Genomic DNA, 21,604 nt, shown 5'->3' with positions numbered 1-21,604 from the left:
ACACACGCGAGACAGATGGAGGGAGGAGATGAGGTCGTCGTAGTTGGAGGGAGAGGGCATGATGAATCCCTCGGAATAAACGGAGTTTGCGAGTTGCAGCAGTCTTTTCGAGTCGCGTTGGGAGAGGTAGCGGTGAATGAGGTGAGAGAGTGCGTGTTCTTTGGCGTAGAGGGAGGTGGTGGGGGAGTGGAGGAGGTTGAGGGTGAGGTCGAGTCTGGATTCGTGGGGCGGGTCGGAGGAGTTGGAGAGGGCGTGGATGGCCGCGAAGAACGGGGTGCGTCTGGTGCCCTGGAGTCGGTGATGGAGTTGGCGAAGGGAGTGGAAGAAGTGGTCGAGGTCTTTGTCGTCGTGGACGCCGAGGCGGTACTTGACGGCGTCGGGGGTGAGGGAGAGGAGGACGCGGCCGCAGACGTTGTTGCGCTGGAAGGCGGGAGAGAGGTGGCCGAGGCGGAGGGAGCGAAGCCACTGGGGAGGAGGGGGGGGCGTGTGGGGTTAGTAGAGAGCGGGTGGCGAGTGGGTGGGGGGCGTGTGTGTGTGTACATTAGTGACGTCGGTGGGGGACCAGTGAAGGGCTTCGGGGACGGGAGCGGGGTTGGAGCCGTGGAGTGGAGTGGAGTGGAGCGGAGTGGAGTGGGAGGGTGGTTGGAGGGAGGGGTGTGGATGCGAGGAGGGGTCTAGGCCGAGGTGGTTGTGGAGTTGGGTGTCGTGTGTGTAGAGTTTGATGCGTGGGACGAATCGCCGGGGGTTGAAGCAGGAGAGGTGAGAGAGGGAGCAGTGTGGACAGGGGTGCGGGGGGGTGGAGCGCGTGGGGGCGCGGTTGAGGTCGAGGGAGTAGCGGTGAGGGGGGAGGAGTTGTGAGAGGGAGGGGGGGGAGGCGGCGAGGGGAGTTTTGAGGGGGGCGAGGGCTGAGGGATTCGAGTTCGAGGTTGGTGAAGTACGGATAGGTGTTGCGGGGGTTGGGGGGTGGTTTGGAGGAGTGGAGGAGGCGGGAGCGCTGGGAGAGGGAGAGGGAGAAGGGGAGCATGGTGTTTTAGCGTACGATATGGAAGGGGTGACAGGAGGAAAAAAAAAAAAAAAAGAGAGGGAAAAAAAAAGTTTTTATTTGAACAAGTGCACGGAGCCATCGGGGGTGCCGACGGTCCAGGGGGCGCGGTCGAGGAGGGAGGAGGGGGGGGCGTGCGAGACGGAGGGAGTGACGGGGGGAGAGAAGTTTTTTCGTGCGGACGCGCGCGTGGAGCCGTCGGGGGGGGAGAGGAGCTTTTTGTGCGGACGCGTGTGTGGAGCCGTCGGGGGGGGGGGGCGAGAAGAGAGGGTTTGCTCGCACGCGCGTGTGGAGCCGTCGGGGGGGGCGAGAAGAGAGGGTTTGCTCGCACGCGCGTGCGGAGCCGTCGGGGGGGGCGAGAAGAGAGGGTTTACTTGAACACGTGTATGGAGTCATCGGAGGTGCCGATGGTCCAGATGGTGTGGTCGAAGAGGGAGGCGGTTTTGGAGAGGGGGGAGGAGTGGTGAGCGCGGAGGTGAGCGGTGATTTCCAGGAGGGTGGGGTGCCAGATGTGAGCGATGGAGTTGGGGTGGGGGGGTGGAGACGATGAGGGAGTGGGGGTCGAGGAGGAGGAGGTGGTGGACGGGGTAGTTGGGGATGGTGGCGATGAGGTCGAGGGAGTGGGCGTGCCAGACGCGGAGGGAGTGGTCGGAGCCGGCGGTCCAGAGGCGGTGGGTGGGGGCGAGGGTCATGTGCGTGATGGGGAGTGGGTGGGCGGTGATGGAGTGGAGGAGGTGGAGGGAGAAGAGGGAGTGGGGGTCGAAGGAGTAGGAGAAGTGGAGGAGTTGGGTGTGAGAGGCGTACCAGGCGAGGTGTTTGGAGGTGAGGAGGAGCGAGGGGGAGGGGGGGGAGGAGAGGGGGAGGGAGAGGGACTGGAGGAGTTGGAAGGTGAGGGGGGAGTAGACGAGGAGGGTGAGGTGGTGGTGGGTTTGGGTGGCGACCCAGACGAGGGGAGAGGGGGAGTCGGGGTGGAGTTGGGGGGAGTGGATGGGGTGGATGGCGAGGGGGGTGGAGGGGGTGGGGATTTGTTTGAGGAGTTTTGTGGATTCGGAGTGCCAGACGAGGAGGGAGCAGGAGGCGAGGCCCCAGACTTGGCGGACGTTGGAGCGGGGGGAGGAGACGAGGGTGAGGCAGGAGACGGGGGGGACGGCGAAGGATTTGGAGAGCTCGCCGCTGGCGTAGCAGATGACGTGGACGAGGTTCATGTCGGGACAGTGGGCCCAGACGCAGGAGACGGAGACGGGGAGGAGGGAGTCGACGCGGGAGTTGAGGGGAATTTTCTTGATGAGGGAGATGGATTCGCGGGCCTTGGGGGGGTCGGAGAGGGGCGGCGAGGGGGGGGGCGGGTTGGTGGAGGGAGGGGGGTCGCGGGGACGCGGGAGGCGAGGGTGGAGAGCGCCTGACAGATGTCAGAGAAGGGGGGCCGCATGGAGGGGTCTTGGTGCCAGCAGGACTTGATGAGGGAGAGGTAGTTGGGGTGGACGTCGGGGTGGACGGGGATGTCGGGGCGCTTGCCGGCGCGGACGGCCCTGGAGATGTTTTCCATGCAGGGCAGGTGCTCCTCGAAGAGGGTCTTGCGAGTGAGGAGGTTCCAGAGGATGACGCCGAAGCTGTAGCAGTCGGCGGAGGTGTCGAAGGGCTGGTCGGAGAGGATCTCCGGGGCAGCCCAAAACGGATTTTTGGTGGACCCCTGGAGATTTTGGCGGCCACGGTAAACGCGAACGGCGAGGCCAAAGTCGCTAACCTTGGCGACGACCGGCGCGCGCTCGTCCCACGAGACGATCATGCAGTTCGGCGACTTGAGGTCCGCGTGGCAAAGCGGGGGCACCTGCGCGTGCAGCGCCGCCATACCCCTCGCGATGTCGAGTGCGACGCGAAGGCGAAACGCCCAGGAAAGCGAGCGCGTCCTCTCGCACAGCGCCCTGTGCAGGTCTCCCTCCTTGATGTATTCCATCACTATCATGGGGTCCGGACGGAGACCGTACCCCCTCAAGCGGACCACGTTCGGGTGGTCAATCCCGCTCATCAGCCACACCTCCCGGCGCAACATCGCGTTCCAATAAACCCGCTCCTTCTCCGAAATGCGACCTCCACCCTCGCCTGTCGCCAAACCACTTCAGGTACTTCACCGCCACCACCTCTCCTCGATACCTCTTCCTGTACACGCGCCCAAACCCCCCCCTCCCCCACCAACCCCCTCTCTCCCTGCGCGCACGGCTCCAACTCCCTCGCGTCCACCTCAATCTTGTTCAGCGCGTACAGGCACAACTCCGGGCACAGCAGGTCCAACCTCACGCCGTGCCCCCGCGCGCAGCGCGCCACCGACTCCCCCTCCGCCAACCACCCCTCGCACTCCTCCAGGCCAAACCTCGCGCACCGCCCCTCTCCCTCCTTCATGCACCTGTAACACGTCGCGTACGCCGTCGACCTCTCTCGCCCCTCCCCCTCCGCCCTCCTCCACACGTCCACCACCCACGTCAACATCACCGCCACCTCCTCCGCCCCCCTCCCCCCTCACCTCCACCTCCACCCCCCCCTCCCTCTCCTCCACCAGCGCCACCGACCTCACCAGCGACTCGCTCAGCACCGCCCCGCGCCTCCAGTAACAACACACCCCGAAATTCCACAACAACCTCGCCAAAAACCCTCCAAACACCCCCTCCGGCAACCTCTCAAACTCCAAACTCCTCCTCGCCCGGAACTCCTCCCCCGCCCCCTCCGGCCACAGCACGTCCATCCTCGGGCGGTCCGGCCGCAACAAACTCGGCAAAAACAAACACTCCCCCCCTCACCACGCTAAACCCCAACCCCCCCTCCTCCCCCTCCACCTCCCCCCCCACTCAACCTGTACCCCACCCCCACACCTCTCCGCTATCTCCAAAAACCCCCCGTACATCCTCGCCGGGTACCTCCTCTCCTCCCCCAACACCAGCGGCAACTCCTCCCTCCTCAACACCCCCCCCCCTCACCAACTCCGGCCTAGACCCCAGCAACCTCGACAACAACTCCGCCAACCACCCCCACACTCATCACCACGTACCCCCCCCCCTCCCCCCCCCCCCTCCAACCCCACCGCCTCCAACAACCCCCCCACGCTCGACCCCCCCTCCCTCACCTGCACCAACGCCCCCACGCTCTCCAAATACCTCACCGCCCCCCTCAACTCCTCCCCCCTCCACGCACCCCCTCGCAAACCTCTCAAACCTCTCCCAACTCATCGCCGGGCACCACTCCCCGCAACTCCCCGCCCTCTTCACCAACCTCTCCAAACTCAAGTACTTCTGCGGCACCCTCCTCTCCAACTGCTCCCCTCGCCCCACCGTGCCACCTGCACATCCTCCTCATCTCGCACCTCAACTCCTTCATCCCCCTCCCCGTCTTCCCACTCACCCCCACCACCGCCAACTCCACCCCCGGACTCTCCCTCCCGCACCTCTCCCTCAACTCTCTCAAATGCCTCTCCAACTCCCTCTCGCCCCCCCTCCACCTGTCCACGTGCGTCCCCACCAACACCACCGGCACCTCCCCCGCCCTCTCCGCTATCCACCTCACCCAACGCCTCACCCCCCCCCACCCCTCCTCCCCCCTCTCCACGCTCCACACCACCGCGTACATCGCCCTCGCCGTCACCAAGTGTCGATGGTACACCTCCTCCCCCCCGAAATCCCACACCCTCCACACCACCTTCCTCCCCCCCCTCCTCCCACTCCACCTCCTCCACCTCTATCCCCCTCCCCCCCAACCGACCCCCCCCCCCTCCCCCAAAACAACCCCCCCCTCCTCCTCAACCCCTCCACCACGCTCGTCTTCCCCCCCCCCCTCCTCCCCCACCACCCCCACCTTCAACCTCCCAGACCACACCATCGCCGACGACGCCCCCCTCCCCACCCCCTCCTCCATCCCCTCGTTCCCCTCCACCCTCAACTCCCTCAACGGCAACTCCCGCAAAAACGGCATCAAAAACCTCAACCTGTTCCTCGACAAGTCCAACTCCCTCAACGACTCCAACCCCTCCAACGACAGCGGCACCACCCTCAACCCATTGCTCGACAAATCCAAACTCTCCAACCTCTTCAAATTCCCCAACGACTCCGGCAACTCCCTCAACTCGTTCCTCGACACGTTCAACCTCCTCAAACCCCTCAACCCCCCCACGCTCTCCGACAACTCCCTCATCCCGTTCCCCGACAAATCCAACTCCACCAACCACTTGCACCTCCCCACCACCTCCGGAAACTCCACCAAACACATCCCCCTCAACCTCAAACTCTCCGCCTCCGTCCCCACCACCCTCCTCACCTCCTGGCTCAACCTCGTCCTCAACCTCCACACCCTCACCACCTCGTCCGTCCCCGCCGTGCACACCCTCTCCCCCACCACCAAAAACGCCGTTATGCTCCCCCTGTGCCCCTCCAACACCCTCACCAACCCGTACGTCACCATGTCCCATATCACCACCTGCTCCCCCGACGCCACCAACAACGTCCCCTCCAACGCCCTCACGCTCGTCACCGCCGCCCTGTGCGGCCCAAACTTCGCCACAAACCCCCCCCCCCCCTCTCCCACATCAGCACGTACTTCTCCCTCAACCCGCACAACAAATACCTCCCGCACAACTCCAAACACGTCACCGGGGAATCGCTCGCCATGTCCGCCCTCGTCTCGTACTCCCTCACCATCTTCTTCTCCTTCCAATTCCACTCTATCACCCTCCTGTCCACCGACCCACTGTACAACACCCCCCCCCCCCCACCCCCCACGCACAAACACGTCATCAACCTGTGCAACCCCCTCCACACCCACAACACCGTCCCTGTCCTCACCTCGTACATCACCACATCCCCCCGGTGCACCCCCACCACCAACCTCTCCCTCCTCAACCTCATGCACTTCACATACCCCCCCCACGTCACCCTCCCCCCCCCTCCTCCACGCTCCACGGAGACCTGTGCGCCTGGTACTCGTGCTCCACCCTCCCCACCCCCACGTCGTATCTGTACACCCTCGACCCAGCCGCCACGCACACCACCTCCTCCCTCACCCTCTCCATCCCCTGTACCCCCTCCCCAAACTCGCCTACCACCCCTATCAAACACCCACTCTTCCCCCCCCCAATTCGCGCCTCCAACGTCAGTCCACCTCTCCCAACCGCCCCTCTAACTCCACCCCCCCCCACGCACCTTCAAACTCCACCTCCTTATCTTCCCATCCTGCCCCCCCCCCAACACGTCCGTCCCCACCACGCAAAACGACAACACCGTGTCCGCGCTCCCCTTCAACACCGACCCCTCACCCCCCTTCATTCACGCAAAAAAAAAAAAAAAAAAAAAAACCTGTTAAACCTCCAAACACCTCTCTCCAACCCCCCCCCCCCATTCTCCACTACCTCCCACTTCTCCTCCTCCGCACCCGCCAACCTCGGCGCTCTCGCCTCCACCCCAAACGAACTCTCGCTCAACTCCAACGACGACTCTCCCCCCTGATCCAATATCCTCCCATACCGCCTTCCTGACACCGATATGCTGCATTCAGATCCCTCTGCATAAGACCGCGACATTTCGAGACCCCAACGAAAAATGCAAACAAACGACCAACATTCCAAAAAAAAACAAACTTATTTTTCCTGCCTCGAAACTACAAACCCCCCTCACCTCCCCAACGCCCCCCCACCCCCCCCCCAACTAAACCCCCCAAACCCTACCCCAAACCCCCACTCAAACCATCCATCCCCCCAAAACCCCCCCCTCCAACCAACCCCCCCCAAAAAAAAAAAAAAAAAAAAAAAAAACTACAACCCTCTCTCCCCACTTCATCACGTCCTAACATGCTCCAACTCCCTCACCTATTCACCCCCCCCCCCCTCCCCCCCCAAACGCTCCCTCATGCACGCCAACACCAACCTCGACCCCCCCCCCCCCCCTCCCTCCACCCCCGCACCCGATTCCGCCCCATCATTCTTGCCGGCCCCTCCGGCGTCGGCAAGGGAACACGCACGTCATCACCCCGAAAAAAAAAAACACCAACCCCCCCCCACCCAACCACTCTAACCCCCCCCTCCCAACCAGTCATCAAACTCCTCACCGACGCCTTCCCCAACCTAATAACCCACTCCATCTCTCATACCACCAGGGCCCCCAGAAACGACGAAGTTCACGGCAAGCACTACTACTTCACCACCAAGGAAAAAATGCTCGCAAAAATCAACCAAGGAAAATTCGTCGAATTCGCAACGGTTCACGGCAACCTCTACGGCACCAGCTTCAAGGCCCTCCGAAACTGCGCAAACAGCGGCAAAATCTGCATCATGGACATCGACGTTCAGGGATGCATCTCCATCAAAGAAAAAAATATCGACTCCGTCTTCGTGTTCCTACTCCCACCCAGCATGCAAGAACTGGAAAACAGACTCAAAAACCGACACACCGAAACCAACGAAGAACTCGCCCTAAGGCTGAAGACCGCCAAAACCGAACTCGACTACCTCCAAAACACCACCTTCTGGGACCCACGTCCTGGTCAACGACGACCTAACTCAAACCTTCGAAACTCTCAAAACCATCGTCCAAGCAAACTTAGAGCACGGCCTCAAGGCTTCCCAGGAAAACACCCCCAATCAATGAAAAAAAACCCATAAAATCCTATTTGTTTTCTCCTGTCACTTTTTTTTTCTTAATTTATTCACCAGCTCAGACGCGTCGTACTGTTCCAGCTCCCTGCAGAACATGTGCTCCACCTTTTCCCTCTCGCAACTCAAACGTCTGGCCCTCTCTCTCACCCACCCAATGGACTCTCCAAGTTTGCTCTCTATGTCTAAAACCTCATTTCTCTCGACGTCCACGCCTTCCCGACCACCGCCTCCCTTCGGCAAAATGAGCCCCGCCTCCTGCATGCGGCGAAATAACCGCTCCTTGTCCGAGTCCGGGTCCCCCAATTCGGCCAAAGCGGCGTCGAGGACCTTTTTCTGAGCCAAGTTCTTGCGCATCGCGGGCCGGAGCTGCTCCAGAATGGACTTCATAGAAGACAACGACTCCGCCTGCACCTTCGAACGCTCCGACCTGAGCTGGCCGAGGTGCAGCGCCAACTCCTTCTCGACGCCCTTGAAACGCTCTCTGTTCTGCGTGAAGCTGGCATTGCTGAACAGAACGAGACATTAGCCAGCGCGAGCGAATGCGCGCAACCAAAGGGACGGTACCTACACGGCATTCAATTCGCGATACGATTCATATAGCTTTATAAACGGATAAAACACTATGCGCAACAAGCCCATAGAAAAGGGTGAAAAAAAAATGAATTTTAACTTTTTTGAGCTTGTCAAATGAGCACAAACTGGTGAAGCCAGCAGAGACACAGAAGCATCTCTCGGTTCGACTAGGTGACAGACACACACACGGCTTATGTTTCTGCGCTGCGCTTTTAGATCGCCGATGGCGCGAGCGATTCGCAGGAATAACAACGACAGTTTTGCGGCGGGAGAAAGACATGCGTTCAAAACACACCGAACCACGCTTGACAGCCGAGCAAAAGGGGCTCGGGTTGATTTCAGAACCTTCTGCCAGTCGAAAGATGTCGAAAGCAACCGAATACTTCATACAGAAGGTAGGAAAACAGCCAATTTTTTTTGTACCTAGGCAACTTTGCTGACCATGCAGATGGGGGAAAGCGGTGGACTTGATGAGGGAGAACGGGCTGATTAAATCGAAAAGGTGTTACGAGATCTTCCGTAAAACCGATCCAGAATGGTTCCTAGATCCTAACTCCGATTTGAACCCTTGGGATGCTTCAGAAATCAGTACAATGAACAGTGAAGAGCTGGAAGAAGCAGAACTTCTGAAAGCTGACACCTGGCTTCATTCCGCGCTAGTGGTGGTTGCAATTCTGACGTTGGTAGATGAGACCAAGCCAAAGAGGGGTCCCGTTCGTCTCCTCGACTTGGGATGCGGAAGCGGGTACATGACGGCCATATTGGCGCAGGCAATTTATCCGGGAACCGTTGTCTCGGCGGACACAGACGCAGAGAAAGTGAGCGCGGCGCGGTCGGTCCTGAGTCGCCGATTCGAAGAGCTGATGCCTAATATAGAGCTAAAATGCGGAGACGCGTTCGAAAAACAAGGAGAGCGCGAAAGTTTCGACATCATCCACGTGGGGGGCGCCGTCGACGAAATCCCCAAAGTGTGGGTCGAACAACTGAAAGTAGGCGGCTCGGTCATAGCTGCATTTCCAGACTTGCAAAATCGAGGTGAAGATGGGCCAAAAGTAGGATACATGCTCAGAAGAGTTATAAAATCAAGCGCAGAAAATTTGCTGCCTATAGACATGATGGTGGTAAATTACGAAAAACTATCCACCCCTGATTTCTCCTAAACCTTCGACGCGCCCTCCCTTCTAAACGCTGCGCTAACGACAAGTCGCCCTAGTCATCTGTTCTAAAAAAAAAGCTAAATTGTGTCAAACTTAGCTATTTTTTTTTAGCACTTAAATCATTTGTAGCGTATGCTCGCCAAACAGCGTCTAGACTGCTCAAAAAATGTCTAACCCTTACTTTTTCCTTGCACAACCATTGAAAAAGAATTTTTCAAAAACTCTGTCTGAACTGCGCGGCACATTCAAACATGTCACGCACTATCCTTACATTTCCGAACAGGGACTGAAAAATCTCTCTAACTATCAATACAAAGCGACGGACTTCTCTCTGATCTCGAAAAAGTTCCTCCAGCCGATTTGGACCAAACTCTCTGAATTTGTCCCCGAATGGCTTGCGTACGTGTGCACACGATGGACAGATGACTGCTTTTTCGCGGACCGAGACTCACTCACAATCGCACTTTACCTTTTCCTAGACCCAACCTGATCACCCTGAGCGGATTTTTCTTCTGTCTCACCATGTACCTGCTGAGTCTCTATTACGCGCCGAACCTAACGGAGACCTATCCACCGTGGTTGTACCTGCTCAACTTTTTCTTGATTCTAGCATACCAAACTGTGGACGCATTGGATGGAAAACAAGCGAGAAGGACCCGAACAAGCTCTCCTCTAGGTGAGCTTTTCGATCACGGCTGCGACTCTTTCGCCATCTTCTTCGTCCTCGTCTCTACGGCGTCCGTCCTAAGAACGGGGATCACGTATTTCATCTATTTTGGTACAGCCGTCATCCTTCTGTCCTTCTACACGACCCAACTGGAAGACTACTTTACCGACGTCCTGACCTTAGGGTACTTTGACGCCACAGAAGGACAAATCATCGCCATGATCTTGAACTTGGTGGCCTTTTTCAAAGGACCTCAGGTGTTCTCCTACGCCGTCCCGCTGTTCAAATCAATCACGTTTTCAGAACTGTTCATATACATGTGTATAATAACTGGAATTTTTCACGTAGCTAGAAACATTTGGCAGATCTTCTCGGTAGTTAAGTTGCGCGAATTTTTACTGGCCGATGTCCTCCAACGCCTTTTGTCCGTATCTGTGCTATTGATCGTTGCCAGTGCCTGGTATTTCATAGAGTCAACGTCCATGTCAACTCATAGCCTCCACCTATATCTCTGTATGCTCACTTTAGCCTTCGCCAACCTGATCATCCAAACCATTGTTGCTCGCATATGCCAGCTGAAAGCACCCACCACCCACTTCCTTTTACTCATCCCAGCGCTGGTAGGATTCATGCACGCCAACGCCGGCTACCCTGTAACATCCAACCAGAATATGATCATTGCTATCCTGACGCTCTACTTGGTGATTTATTTGCACTACGTCCTGTCTATCGTTCATCAGATCACGACGCATTTAAACATTCGATGTTTCATCACTCTCAGCCGAAACAAAGCATCAAGAAACAATAAAAATTTGCACTCGTGCCTCATTTCTCCCTTCGCGTTCTTCTGCTCGAATTGTAAGTCGCCAGAGCGTCGGAGTCGGTTTTTTGCGGCCAATTTGCTCGGCGCCAGTCGAAAAGGGGTTCGAGCGCTGCAAGTTGCATTCGCGGACAGCGGCCGTGCAGAGCAATTCGCAGGCAAAAAGCGCCTGGGAGCGCGCGTCGGCTCGGCCAGGGAAACCAGGCCGCGTGGTGTACGAAAAAAGCGAAAGGCATCTGTCCGACGGGGCGAAGGCAAAAAGTGAGCCTTGTGCAGCGTACGCTACCGTGGATTTTGACAGAAAAATAGTTTTTTCGGTACAACATACAGATTCTGTCGCGCGACGTCCAGACGAGGTATGGAGACAAAAAACCAGCATGCTCGTATCACAAGGGATGACAGAATTGATGGAGTTGGCAATTTGAAGAGGGGTCTAAGCACTAATTCGAATAAATATTTTATCCTCTTCTTTTTTCCACCCCGTTTTTTTTTTGTTCGAGAAGCAGTTAATTCTCTACCCCAGTTGTCCATCTAGCTTTTCTCCCGCATTTTGATTGGATTGCTGGAGTTCACGGGGCAGCTTTTGTAGCATTGGTGACTTGCTTTTCGAGACGAAAAAGAAAACCGATCGCTTTTCCTCTGTGGAGCTTTATTTTCCGCGTTGCCAGACGCTCTCTGTTGGTCTGAGTGCTTTCTACCCTGTATTGTTGACGGCGCTCGTCGTACACTTTAGAATGTTCCATTCCACCAAGACACTTGGCATTGTTGTTCGGGGAAAGATCATTTAGCAGGCGTATACTGCTGTCAAAAAAAAAAGAGCAAGCTCTTCGCTCTGAACGCTCAAATAAAAAAAAAGAGGAGCGGTGGAATGGAGGAGGGGTCGAGCACGCTGGCCGAGGCGCAGCCTTTGAAGGCGGTTAGCTCGACAGAGTCGAGTGAGGATGCGCTACAGAAGTTTCAGCTGGTCAGCAGGAAACGGAAGAGAACGATTGGGGAGGGTGGCAAGGTATCGAACAATGGCATGCGCGCTCAAGTGGATGTGAGCAGCACGAAAAAGTATCATCTGGATGCTTCCAAGGACGAGTCTCTTCGCCCTAGACGCGAGGAGAGGTTGTTGAAGCATGTTTCAGAGGTGGGTCGTGCGAGTCGAAGCAGGTTAGGGGGGGAGCTGGAACAGGACCAAGTAGGGGCAAAGAGCAGACATCCATCGCTAGTGGAGGTCCGAGTTAAACGTACGTGAAGTGTTAGTTGCGCGTTGTTTGATTTTCCATATGCAGAACGCGTCGAGGAAGCGGAGGTTTCGCCGGATGATTCGGCGCTTTCAGGGCGAAGGGGCCGGTGTTATTTGTGTAATCGTCCCTGCGGATGACCGGTGGCTTGTGCTGTCATGTGCTCTGAGGCAATACGTATACACACGTACACACATACTATTAGCGGGTGTTTTGGTTGCGCGCGGTTGCTGAGCCTTTGTTTTTATTTTCGGTGCGCCGCAGAGGAGAGGGCGAATTTGCCGGGGGGCGTTGAGGAGGAGTTGGAGGCGAGCGAGAGAGACCGAGACGGACAGGAAGGGTGCGGAACAGCAGCAGGGTGCCGAGGGAGCGAAGGGGACGAGGGCGTGGAGTTTGAAGTTGAATTTGTTGTCGGCAAAAGAGGGGGTTGGGTTGCGTGGGGGAGTTGATGGCGCGACGAGGGGGGAGCCGCTGCAGAGCGCGAGTGGGGGGGAGGAGCAGAAGGGGGTGCAGGAGCAGAGGTCGAGGAGGGCTGGCGAGAGTCGGACGAACATCATCAAGTTGAAGGTGAGGCAGCAAAGGAGTTTTGGAGGAGGGAGAACGCGGAAGGCGAGGAGAGGGGGGGTTGGAAGAGGAGCGAGGAGGCGCCGGAGGAGAAGTGGGGGAGGTCGCGGAAGGAGTCGTCTAAGGGAGGGTGACGAGGAGGAGGGTGAGGTGGGTCAGGACGACGCATGCAGAAAGAGGCGAGCGACGAGGAGCGTGTCAAGGAAGGACTGGCAGTTGTCCGTGGCGGCATCCGTTCCGGAGGAGGAGGCGAGGGTTGAGCAGGAGGAGAAGTTTTGGTCGTTTGGGCGTCCTCAAGAAGAAGAGGAGGAAGTGAGGGAGGTGAAGTTGGAAGAGGGTGATGAAGAAGTGGGGAGGGGCTTGGGTGCGGACGGCGAAAGGGTGGAGGTGCAGAAGCAGGGCGCAGCCTTGGACGCGTCGGGAGAGAGAGCGGCGAATGGTGGCGCGACAGGGAAGGTGGATTTGGATTGGCGCGGTGAGTCTCATACAAGACAGTGTGATTTTAGGAAATCTGGAATTCGTGCTACGTTGGACGAGTGGGCGTCTGGAGCGCAGTCTGACAGGTTGGTGGGGAAGTCGAGTGACGTGGGTGACCGAGGGGTTAATGTGAAGTTTGGGGACCACGGGTGCAGGGATGCGGGTGTGGCGTCGTCGAAGGACGTGAGGATAGTCGTGATTGGTGCGGGGATATCGGGGTTGAGCGCGGCTCAGTACTTGAAGCAGCAGGGGTTCATCAACTTGACGGTTTTGGAGTCGAGGTTGAGGATTGGAGGGAGGATTCACACGATTTACATGGATCACATTCCGATGGATTTGGGCGCGTCCAGCATACAGGGGATAGACGAAAACCCGGTGGCGAACTTGGCGTGTCAGTTGGGGTTGAGAGTTTACCGCGCTCGGTCGGAGACGACGAGGCTGTATTACAAGGGGGGGAAGAAGGTGCCGAGGTGGTTGAAGGAGCAGGTGGACGAGGTTTTCGATGCGTGTTTGGAGACGTGTGTGTTGAGTCGTACGTCGATCGTGGACGGTTTGGAGCAGTTGATGGGTGGCAAGGTGGATGGGGGGGGAGCGGGGGAGGGAGGAGCGAGCGAGGAGTCGCTGGAGGAGGTGGAAGACAGCGTGGAGAGCGGGTCTTCGGTGGATTTGGACGTGCTGGACGAGTCGGAGGAGCAGGAGTTGTTGAAGGACGTTTTGGGTTGGAAGTTGTCGATGTTGGAGGAGCAATACGGCGCGGTGGCGGAGAAGTTGGATTTGCTGGCGTGCGAGACGGGCGAGCGACACGCGTATGGCGGGATAGACTGTTTGGTGATAGACGGGTTTGCGGAGATAGCGAGGAATTTGGCGCTTGGTTTGGACATTCGGCTGGGTTGCCGCGTGATAGACGTCAACTACAAGTCGGATCCTCAGAAGATCGATTCGGTGTTGATCAAGTACAAGGATCCGCATGGGATTTTGAGGTTGATGGGAGCCGACGCGGTGCTCGTGACGTTGCCGTTGGGGGTTTTGAAGTCGAACCAAGTAGGCTTCCGCCCGATGCTGCCGAAGGAGAAGAGGTTGGCGATTTCTCGTTTGGGGGTGGGCGTGTTGAACAAGGTGTATTTGCTGTTTGAGAGGGTGTTTTGGAACGTGGACCAGGACTTTTTCAGCGCGCTGGGTATGGGAGAAGCGCTCGCGAAGTACAGTTTGTTCATAAGTCTCGCGAAGGCGACGGGGAAGCCCCTTTTGGTGGTCCACGTGTCGGGGAAGGCGGCGATACAGATGGAGGAGCAGACGGAGCTCGAGATTACGCAGGAGGTGACGGGGATTTTGAAGAGTTTGTTTTTGTCCGAGGGGGAGGAGATGCCCCGCCTTCTTGGGATGGCGTGTTCGAGGTGGAACAAGGACCCGCACACGATGGGGTCGCACAGTTACGTGATGCACGAGTCGCAAATAGAGGATTACAATACGTTGGCGGAGCCGATTGGGACGCACGTATTCTTCGCTGGAGAGCACACGCACGCGAGGCACTTTTCCTCGGTGCACGGGGCGTACGAGAGCGGGATTCGAGAGGCGAAGAGGATAATGAAGTTGGTGTGCGGGTTGGACGAGGAGCCGCCCTACGAGGTGATTAGGAGTGGGTTGGAGCAGGATCCGGCTACGGAGATGATAGTGGATCTGCCGTGGAGGCCGTCTAGTTACGGGTCGCTCGTGTCGATGAAGAGGGAGGTGGAGATAATGGAGACGGAGGTGAAGTTGTAGCGGGGGAGGCTCGATTGAGAGGGCCTGGCAGTGTGGATTTGATGCTCACAAAAAACGGCGTTTTGAAGTTTTTATGCGTGTTTTTTTTTATTATTATTATTATTATTGGGAGAGAAGAGAGAGGGGGCGAGTGTCTATTTTTTTTTTCGAATGAGGCCGGTGTTGTACGCAGCAGGGGTGGGTGGTGGATTGTGCGCGGTGAATGGGTTGACGGGGGCGTTGTTTTACTACGACAAGAGGCAGGCGATTGAGGGGGGGTGGAGGGTACGAGTGTGGGGGGGGGGGGTGGGGTTGAGAGGCGGGGGGCTGACGAGAGAGTTGTTGGTTACGAGGAGGTGCCGGAGAGGGTGTTGTTCGCGACGGCGTTGGTGGGTACGTTTTTTTATTTTTTTTTGTTTTTTTGTTTTTGCGGTGGGGGGGCTGACAGTTTGGAATGAGGGGGTTGGCCGTGCGGGTACTGGGCGATGAGGAGGTTCAAGCACAAGACGAGGAAGCAGAGTTTTCAGTCGGGATACAGCGCGAGCACGGCGCTGAACTGCGCGGTGTTGTTTTTGATGGGGTATTACGGGAGGGGGGCGCAGTGGTGGAGGGGGAGGGTGAGTAGGGAGTGCGGGAGGTGGTTGAGGGGTTTGAAGTGGAAATGAAGAGAGGTTGTTTTTTTTTGATTGGTTTTTTTTTTTTTGTTGGCGTTGTATTGGGCGGGGGTTAGAGGGTGCCGAAGTTGGAGGCGAGGGTTTTGAGGCGGGTCCAGAGGTTGGAGTGGGGGGGGGGAGAGAGGTGGTCGGGGGGGGTGCTGGAGTGTCTCCTGAGAGCGCGTTCTTGGAGGATTTTGGATTTGAGCAGGTTGAATTCGTCGTGGGAGAGTTTGGAGTGGAGGGCGAGTTGGGCGCGTTGTTCGGGGGTGAGGGTGTCGGGGACGGTTAGTCGTTGGCGGCGTTTGAGTTCTTGGATTTGGAGGGGGTGGGTGTCGGGGACTTCGTGGATGATGGAGGAGAGGACGTCGCCGATGAGGGGGGCGTCGTCGGTGCCGACGCCGAGGGGTCTGCCGCCGATGTACTCGGGTTTGGTGGCGGGGGCGAGCAGTTCTTCGGAGTAGGGGGAGGGGCGAGGGGGGGGGTTCGAGGTGGGTGAGGTTTTGGAGGTGGAGAGAGAAGGCGCGTTGTTGGAGCGCGTAGAGGGGGTCTTGGGGGGCGGAGGCGAGGAGGTGCGAGTGGTCGACGGATTTGACGTGTTGGAGGTGGAGGCGGTCGGCCCAGATGACGAGGATGCGGTTGAGGAGTAGGGAGGTGGAGCGGAGGAAGAGGTCGCGGAAATCGCGGGAGAGGGCGAGGGGGGAGGGGAGGGAGTCGTGGAAGCCTTCGAAGTAGTGTCCGGAGACGTCGTTGAGGAGGGGGTCGAGGGCGAGGCGGAGGATGGGGGCGGCGGCTTGGGAGGGGGATTGGGTGTGGAAGAGGGAGCGGATGGAGAGAGAGAGTCGGGGGAGTACGGAGCGGTCGTAGAGGTGGGTGTTGGAGGTGAGGCCGGGGTCGATGGCGTTGGCGGTGACGCGGTTGGGGGAATAGAGGTGAATTTTGTTGGCGAGGTATTGAGCGTTGATGATGTTACCGAGTTTGCTGAGGTGATAGGCGTGGAGTCCGGAGAACCCGGAGGAGAGCGTGGAGGGAGTGATGTCGCAGAGGTTGAGGGAGGCCCAGCGGTGCCTGGAGTCGGTGACATTGATGATGCGGCGCGGACCCTGCTTGGCGGTGGAGACGAGTGGGAGGAGGTACTCGTTGAGGAGGGCGGGTCCGAGATAGTTGACGCCGATGGTCCTGTCGACGAGGTTCCCGTGGGCCTTGAGGGGGAGGGCAGGATGGAGGGTGGCGGCGCAGTGGATGACGATGTTGGGAACGAGTTCGGATGAGACGAGGCGATTCCAAAAGGGGAGGATAGTCGAAATTTCGCCTAAATCCACGAACTCGCAATAAACGTGCGGGTTGCTGAATTCGTTCCTGAGGGCGCTAGCGAACACGTCGCAGCGGGCGGAGTCGCGGCAAGGAAGCACGAGCTGCGCGCCGGCGGACGCGAGGGCGCGGGAGACTTCCGCGCCTATGCCGGAGTATCCGCCGGTGACGAGCGCCGTGTGCGCCGTGAGGTCCGCTCCGCGCACGTACTCCATAGCGGTCGGGCGCGACCTCGCGAATTCAGGTGGCGGAGGCTTCAGGTCGGCCCGCGAGGAAGGCACGTCTATGACGAACGGCGGGTTCGCCAAGCGCGGGACCTCTCCCGCTGCCACCCATTCTCTCGACTGGCCCCGCGGTGGGTCGGAAGCCGTATAGAGCCAATCCAGAAACCGCTGGTGCCCCTCGCGAATTTCTTCCACCACGGACCGAAAAAATTCTCGAGAACGCTCCGTGGCAACTCGAATGTCCCCGGCTCTCGCGTGCGCGTCCATAACGTAGGACTTCACCCCCTCTATCGACTCCCTTATCCCCTTCTTGACGCGGTCCCTCAACGTGTCGCGCTGAAGGTGCAGGTAAGGCGACGTCGAAATCAGCGCGTCCATCACCGTCAGCATCTTCTTGTACTCCTCCTGGGGCACGTCCTCCAAAAAACGGGTTTTCAAGATCTTGTTCATGATGGCCTCTTCGGACGGGATCCGACACCCCTCGTAGGCCTCGATCTCCCTCCTGGCCTCCAAGTGGCTCAGGGGCAGCTCGACCGCCTCCCTCTCGTAGGCGCTGTACTCATTGAGCACGTAGTCCTTGTTCGTCCGGCACGGCGGCGGGGAGAACATAGCGGCATTCTGGAGGCGGGCGAGCGAGCAAAAAAAAAAATTTCCCAAAAAAAAAAAAAGTGTCGGCCGGCTTTTTTATAAAAAAACGTCTATTCACGTTTTTTGCGCCAACAACTCTGCGACCGTCTGGAGGCGGGCGAGCAAAAAAAAAAATTCCCCCAAAAAAACAAAACGTCGATTCACATTTTTTGTGTCAAAAACTCTACGACCGCATGAGGGTGCAAGCACGCAGTTTTTTGAGCGAAGCCGTGCTTCTTTTGATCTGCTGCGTGATACTGTGCGCAGCGCGCTGTCGCGCGGACTCCCTCGCCAAGTGCAGGACCAGCGTGGAAAAGGTGTCCTCTTTGGACCGAGTACGCACAGCTTTCGACGCGCGATTACGTCTGGTTGGAATTAGCTAACGCGGTTTGACGGAGAAAGGGCCAGCTGAGAGCGCACCTCGCGCCGGACGAGAAGGGAAAATTTGAGTACTTCTCTCAGGCAAACGGGACGAAACTAGCCTGCTTCATACCCCTCGCGGCGCCGAGCACCAGCCAGCTCGAACCCAAGAAGTCGAAGCGTCCGTCGCCAGATGGCCTGTTCGCGCTGCTGAAAGACTTGTGCTACTACTCGGTCGAATACGAGAGCGTGTACGAGGTCTGCGTGGGACGGCACATCAAGCAGTACGATTTGGACGAGAAGCGAGGCATCCAGAAAGAGGTGCTGCTGGCGAACATGAGCGTCGTGAGGGAGGTGAGGGAGAACCCCACGGAGTATATCGAGTACTATGACGGGGGCGAGTGGATTGAGGAAATCAAAGTGCACAACACGGCGGAGATTGCGTGGACCTGCGCGTCCGGGAAGACGGCGGTAACTGGCGTGTACACGCCAATACCAGGGCACCATGTGGTGTGGATGAAAACGCCGCTCCTGTGCGCACACGAAAAGTATGCGCTGCAGACAACACAGAGGGAAATAAAGTGTTTTATAGAATGATAAAAAAAAAAAAAATACATTTTTTTTTTTTTAGCTCATCTGCATTCGACGAATAATTTCGTGAGTGAAAACGCTCGTCGTAGTCGTGCCACCCAGGTCAGGGGTGCGGAAAAGCGTGTTATCGTATACGTATTGAATGGCACTCTCTATCTTCGACGCGTAATCCTTCAGACCCATGTAGTTGAGCATAATGCTGGTCGACAGAATCAGCGCCGTCGGGTTGGCGATATCCTTTCCCGTGATGTCTAGAGCCACGTGTCTAGCGCCGGGCTCGAAAATCGCAACATGCTTTCCGAAACTCGCGCCAGGAATCACACCGGGACCCCCAACTAAACCCGTTGCGATGTTTGTCACAATGTTCCCGTATAAGTTCGGTGTCACCATCACGTCGAACTGCTCTGGATTCGTAACCAGCTGCATGCAGGTGTTATCAATTATCATCTCGTTGTACTCCGTTTCCGGGTACTCTTTCGCCACCTTTCGAATGCTGTCTAAAAACAGACCATCTGTCACCTTCATAATGTTCGCTTTGTGTACAGCTGTCACTTTTTTTCTGCCATTTGCCGACGCATACTGAAACGCGAATTTCGCCACCTTCTCACTCTGGTTGGCCGTAGTCACCTTCAGGGACTGCACCACCCCGGGCGTCGTCTCATGCTCCAGGCCGGAGTATTCGCCCTCCACCTGCTCTCGAATCACCACGATATCAATGTCCTTGTGACGCGTCTTGATCGACGCCATAGAACGAATCGGCACCACCTCTACCGTCTGCTCAAATGCGCGACGAATCAACACGTTCCTCGACATCGGACCCAGCGACGGCTGCGTGTGCAGCGTCCCCTTCAGCAGAACTCCGTTCCTCGCCACGCTCACCAAGCTCCGTCAGCCCCTCGCAGAAAAAAAAACACACATATATGTATATATACACACACACACACCTGGTCAACATCGCCTGCGGCAACTCGTCGCCAATGTCGTCAAACCTCTCGAACTCAATCGGCACCTCCGCGGCCTGCAGTATCCCGAGCGCACTCGCCGTAATCTCCGAGCCAATCCCATCGCCCGGAATCAACGTCACCACGTAGTTCCCTTTGTAGTTCTTCGTCAAAAAGTGACGCCTCTCCGACCTCTTCCCAACCACCCTGCGAACGCCGCGCGCCAGAGACAACATTCGACCTCTTAGCACCAAATGACATCTACCTCCAAAAAAAAAAAGAAAATCACGCATTCGTACACCGGTACACACTGTACACATGTCTCTCCTTGCGTAGCCGCTCCCCCCCCCCTTAGGAGGGCGGCGCTGAAGAGTAAGGTCTAAATCCCTCCGGCACCTCGAAGAGAGAGGCGTCCACCTGGTCTGGGAGGAGCTCTCTGTAGTTGAGAAAAGACACTTGCACTTGTATTTTGGGGAAGACAGGAATTTCGAACCTGATAGGAAACCCGTTGTCAGGCAACTTCATTTGAACGAAATTCAGTATCTTTTTGAATCTGTACGGGTGACTCGTCAGCAAAATGATTTGGAAAATCGGCAGAAACTCAGTTATCTTCCTCGGAAACGACTGAGTGATGAAAACTGTCCCTCTGAACACCTTCTGTGTCTGAGTCAAAACCTCATGCTTATACAACAACGGGTACACCGCGCCCTTCTCCACTTTGGCGGACGCTTTGTACTCCTCCCAATCCATCGCTAGCGAATCTTCTACGGAGTTGTCCAGCAACCTATCTGCCGCGTCCGACCCACCCCCCCTCGACGACGACACGGGCGACTTCAGCTTCCTGTAAAACAGACGGTAGCAAAAATGTTTCATCGAGTAGCGGCGACAGGGATACCCACACACGGTCTCCATCCTGTCCCCCTCCTTCCCCACCAGCTCGAACGTGCAGTCCTTCGTCACCACCTGCGGCAACACGAAGCACTTCTGCGCTCTCCTCTCGTAGATCTTCTTCAAAATTTTCGAGTCGTCGTCGCACGTCAAGTTGACCAAATCTGACAGGTCCTGGTACCTCTTCTGATCCGTGTCCAGCAAGTATATCTTCGTCTTCTCTCCCACCGCCTTCGGTGCTATGAACAAAATACTGCGGTTCCCGCGAACCGACTTCAAGTTGTTGAAGCTGATCAGCGTCAGGTCTACCCTCAGAGTGCACCCCACCTTCCATATCTTGTACCTGCAAAAAAAAAGTCAGGTCGTACACACACCACACACGGCCGAAGCAACGCTCACGTACGTATCCGAAGGCGCGAACCTCGACACCAGGGGAATCCAGGAGCTGCACTTCCAGCTCAGCTCAGTATAGAAATTCGGGCTCTTTTTTTCGCACAGCCGGGTGAATATCGCACACGAATGGCGTGTCCCCTTGCAAGGCGTGCGTGTCCTTTAAAAAAAAAATGGGAAGCGCGCACACATCACATCATGGTACGCACAGAATGTGCGCACGCGGGGCAGAGAAAGTGAAATCGTGCACGCACCTCTCTGAGACCCTCTATAATGCCCGGAAGCCTCTCGGACACATCTCTGAGCTTCTTGGCCGAGCACTTCCTCTGAACCATCAGCGCAATCTCCACAGAACCGCTAATCAGCGCCTCGTGGAACGGCGACCAGCCGGACTGCGCCTTCTTCGCGCAATCCGCATCCCGCTCTAACAGCTCTCTCACCATCTCCAAGCGCTTGAAGTGAATTGCCAACATCAACGGCGTGTTACCATTTTGGTCATATTCGTTCAGGGCCGCTGTCCCATCTTCGCGCGCGTCCAAAACCCTGTAAAAACTATCCAGGTCATTCTCCAAAATCGCGCGGTGTAGGGCAAAGTCGGGAGCCATTCGAATGCCAAAGCCGACAGGGTGCTCCCGCTCAATGCTACGACAGCAAATAAAGCGAAACGCTCATCCAATAGGGAGAAATTTGTCACCTTACACAAAAACAAATACACAAATCAA

The 21,604-nt window shown here is 57.3% G+C and overlaps 9 protein-coding genes across 11 annotated transcripts; 5 read left to right on the top strand and 4 right to left on the bottom strand.

Annotated features, from left to right (window-relative positions):
* The first annotated feature begins 1,560 nt into the window (after positions 1-1,560).
* On the top strand, positions 1,561-2,224 carry LOC126315439 (uncharacterized). Its single transcript, XM_049992689.1, has 2 exons — positions 1,561-1,965; positions 2,096-2,224. The coding sequence occupies exons 1-2, from the start codon at positions 1,561-1,563 to the stop codon at positions 2,222-2,224; spliced, it is 534 nt and encodes a 177-aa protein (XP_049848646.1).
* On the bottom strand, positions 2,170-3,779 carry LOC126315438 (probable serine/threonine-protein kinase roco5). Its single transcript, XM_049992688.1, has 3 exons — positions 3,607-3,779; positions 3,233-3,443; positions 2,170-3,077 (listed from the first exon to the last, which is right to left on the bottom strand). The coding sequence occupies exons 1-3, from the start codon at positions 3,777-3,779 to the stop codon at positions 2,244-2,246; spliced, it is 1,218 nt and encodes a 405-aa protein (XP_049848645.1). The 3' UTR covers positions 2,170-2,243.
* A 534-nt stretch (positions 3,780-4,313) lies between these two features.
* On the bottom strand, positions 4,314-5,492 carry LOC126315437 (uncharacterized). The gene is made up of 2 exons (XM_049992687.1): positions 4,899-5,492; positions 4,314-4,529 (listed from the first exon to the last, which is right to left on the bottom strand). Exons 1-2 carry the CDS (start codon positions 5,490-5,492, stop codon positions 4,314-4,316), a joined length of 810 nt encoding a protein of 269 aa, XP_049848644.1.
* Positions 5,493-7,697: 2,205 nt separating this feature from the next.
* LOC126315436 (uncharacterized) lies at positions 7,698-8,288 on the bottom strand. Its single transcript, XM_049992686.1, has 2 exons — positions 8,235-8,288; positions 7,698-8,175 (listed from the first exon to the last, which is right to left on the bottom strand). The coding sequence occupies exons 1-2, from the start codon at positions 8,243-8,245 to the stop codon at positions 7,698-7,700; spliced, it is 489 nt and encodes a 162-aa protein (XP_049848643.1). The 5' UTR covers positions 8,246-8,288.
* Positions 8,289-8,713: 425 nt separating this feature from the next.
* Positions 8,714-9,403, top strand: LOC126315435 (protein-L-isoaspartate O-methyltransferase-like). The gene has a single exon (XM_049992685.1). The coding sequence runs from the start codon at positions 8,714-8,716 to the stop codon at positions 9,401-9,403; it is 690 nt and encodes a 229-aa protein (XP_049848642.1).
* LOC126315433 (uncharacterized CDP-alcohol phosphatidyltransferase class-I family protein 1-like) lies at positions 9,296-11,152 on the top strand. Its single transcript, XM_049992684.1, has 3 exons — positions 9,296-9,530; positions 9,609-9,799; positions 9,880-11,152. Exon 3 carries the CDS (start codon positions 9,923-9,925, stop codon positions 11,150-11,152), a length of 1,230 nt encoding a protein of 409 aa, XP_049848641.1. The 5' UTR covers positions 9,296-9,530; positions 9,609-9,799; positions 9,880-9,922.
* Positions 11,153-11,620: 468 nt separating this feature from the next.
* On the top strand, positions 11,621-14,985 carry LOC126315432 (lysine-specific histone demethylase 1A-like). Its single transcript, XM_049992683.1, has 4 exons — positions 11,621-12,119; positions 12,381-12,547; positions 12,684-13,733; positions 13,788-14,985. Exons 1-4 carry the CDS (start codon positions 11,756-11,758, stop codon positions 14,916-14,918), a joined length of 2,712 nt encoding a protein of 903 aa, XP_049848640.1. The 5' UTR covers positions 11,621-11,755; the 3' UTR covers positions 14,919-14,985.
* Positions 14,986-17,906: 2,921 nt separating this feature from the next.
* Positions 17,907-18,669, top strand: LOC126315431 (endoplasmic reticulum lectin 1-like). The gene is made up of 2 exons (XM_049992682.1): positions 17,907-18,047; positions 18,115-18,669. Exons 1-2 carry the CDS (start codon positions 17,907-17,909, stop codon positions 18,667-18,669), a joined length of 696 nt encoding a protein of 231 aa, XP_049848639.1.
* On the bottom strand, positions 18,657-21,603 carry LOC126315316 (isocitrate dehydrogenase [NAD] regulatory subunit B, mitochondrial-like). Of its 3 annotated transcripts, XM_049992567.1 has the most exons (4): positions 21,137-21,603; positions 20,896-20,975; positions 19,608-20,835; positions 18,657-19,537 (listed from the first exon to the last, which is right to left on the bottom strand). In XM_049992567.1, exons 3-4 carry the CDS (start codon positions 19,922-19,924, stop codon positions 18,700-18,702), a joined length of 1,155 nt encoding a protein of 384 aa, XP_049848524.1. In that variant the 5' UTR covers positions 19,925-20,835; positions 20,896-20,975; positions 21,137-21,603; the 3' UTR covers positions 18,657-18,699. The 3 variants fall into 3 exon arrangements, with proteins under 3 accessions (XP_049848524.1, XP_049848525.1, XP_049848523.1); XM_049992568.1 differs by having other exon boundaries at positions 19,608-20,975; XM_049992566.1 differs by lacking the exon at positions 18,657-19,537.
* Position 21,604: the final 1 nt, after the last annotated feature.

This window comes from Schistocerca gregaria, unplaced genomic scaffold (assembly GCF_023897955.1).
Source record: "Schistocerca gregaria isolate iqSchGreg1 unplaced genomic scaffold, iqSchGreg1.2 ptg000569l, whole genome shotgun sequence".
NCBI lineage: Eukaryota > Metazoa > Arthropoda > Insecta > Orthoptera > Acrididae > Schistocerca > Schistocerca gregaria.
Note: the sequence above shows the minus strand (reverse complement) of the source record. Positions and strands in the feature narration are given on the sequence as shown.

Excerpts from the sequence above, each read along its gene's own strand:
- LOC126315435 (XM_049992685.1), top strand. The coding sequence starts at position 8,714 with ATGAGGGAGAACGGGCTGATTAAATCGAAAAGGTGTTACGAGATCTTC.
- LOC126315438 (XM_049992688.1), bottom strand. The coding sequence starts at position 3,779 with ATGGACGTGCTGTGGCCGGAGGGGGCGGGGGAGGAGTTCCGGGCGAGG. Across the intron at positions 3,444-3,606 it reads CTGAGCGAGTCGCTGGTGAG|GTGCATGAAGGAGGGAGAGG; the intron begins GTCGGTGGCGCT and ends GACGTGTTACAG. Across the intron at positions 3,078-3,232 it reads CGCAGGGAGAGAGGGGGTTG|GTGTGGCTGATGAGCGGGAT; the intron begins GTGGGGGAGGGG and ends TTGCGCCGGGAG.
- LOC126315316 (XM_049992566.1), bottom strand. The coding sequence starts at position 21,487 with ATGGCTCCCGACTTTGCCCTACACCGCGCGATTTTGGAGAATGACCTG. Across the intron at positions 20,976-21,136 it reads TTATAGAGGGTCTCAGAGAG|AGCCCGAATTTCTATACTGA; the intron begins GTGCGTGCACGA and ends TGCGAAAAAAAG. Across the intron at positions 20,836-20,895 it reads AGGTTCGCGCCTTCGGATAC|GTACAAGATATGGAAGGTGG; the intron begins GTACGTGAGCGT and ends TTTTTTTTGCAG.
- LOC126315437 (XM_049992687.1), bottom strand. The coding sequence starts at position 5,492 with ATGGGACATGGTGACGTACGGGTTGGTGAGGGTGTTGGAGGGGCACAG. Across the intron at positions 4,530-4,898 it reads GCGTCGTCGGCGATGGTGTG|GTGGAGGGGGGGCGAGAGGG; the intron begins GTCTGGGAGGTT and ends GCACGTGGACAG.
- LOC126315433 (XM_049992684.1), top strand. The coding sequence starts at position 9,923 with ATGTACCTGCTGAGTCTCTATTACGCGCCGAACCTAACGGAGACCTAT.
- LOC126315432 (XM_049992683.1), top strand. The coding sequence starts at position 11,756 with ATGGAGGAGGGGTCGAGCACGCTGGCCGAGGCGCAGCCTTTGAAGGCG. Across the intron at positions 12,120-12,380 it reads AGTGGAGGTCCGAGTTAAAC|AGGAGAGGGCGAATTTGCCG; the intron begins GTACGTGAAGTG and ends GGTGCGCCGCAG. Across the intron at positions 12,548-12,683 it reads TCGGCAAAAGAGGGGGTTGG|GTGAGGCAGCAAAGGAGTTT; the intron begins GTTGCGTGGGGG and ends ATCAAGTTGAAG.
- LOC126315431 (XM_049992682.1), top strand. The coding sequence starts at position 17,907 with ATGAGGGTGCAAGCACGCAGTTTTTTGAGCGAAGCCGTGCTTCTTTTG. Across the intron at positions 18,048-18,114 it reads AGGTGTCCTCTTTGGACCGA|GGCCAGCTGAGAGCGCACCT; the intron begins GTACGCACAGCT and ends TGACGGAGAAAG.
- LOC126315439 (XM_049992689.1), top strand. The coding sequence starts at position 1,561 with ATGGAGTTGGGGTGGGGGGGTGGAGACGATGAGGGAGTGGGGGTCGAG. Across the intron at positions 1,966-2,095 it reads ACGAGGAGGGTGAGGTGGTG|TGCCAGACGAGGAGGGAGCA; the intron begins GTGGGTTTGGGT and ends GTGGATTCGGAG.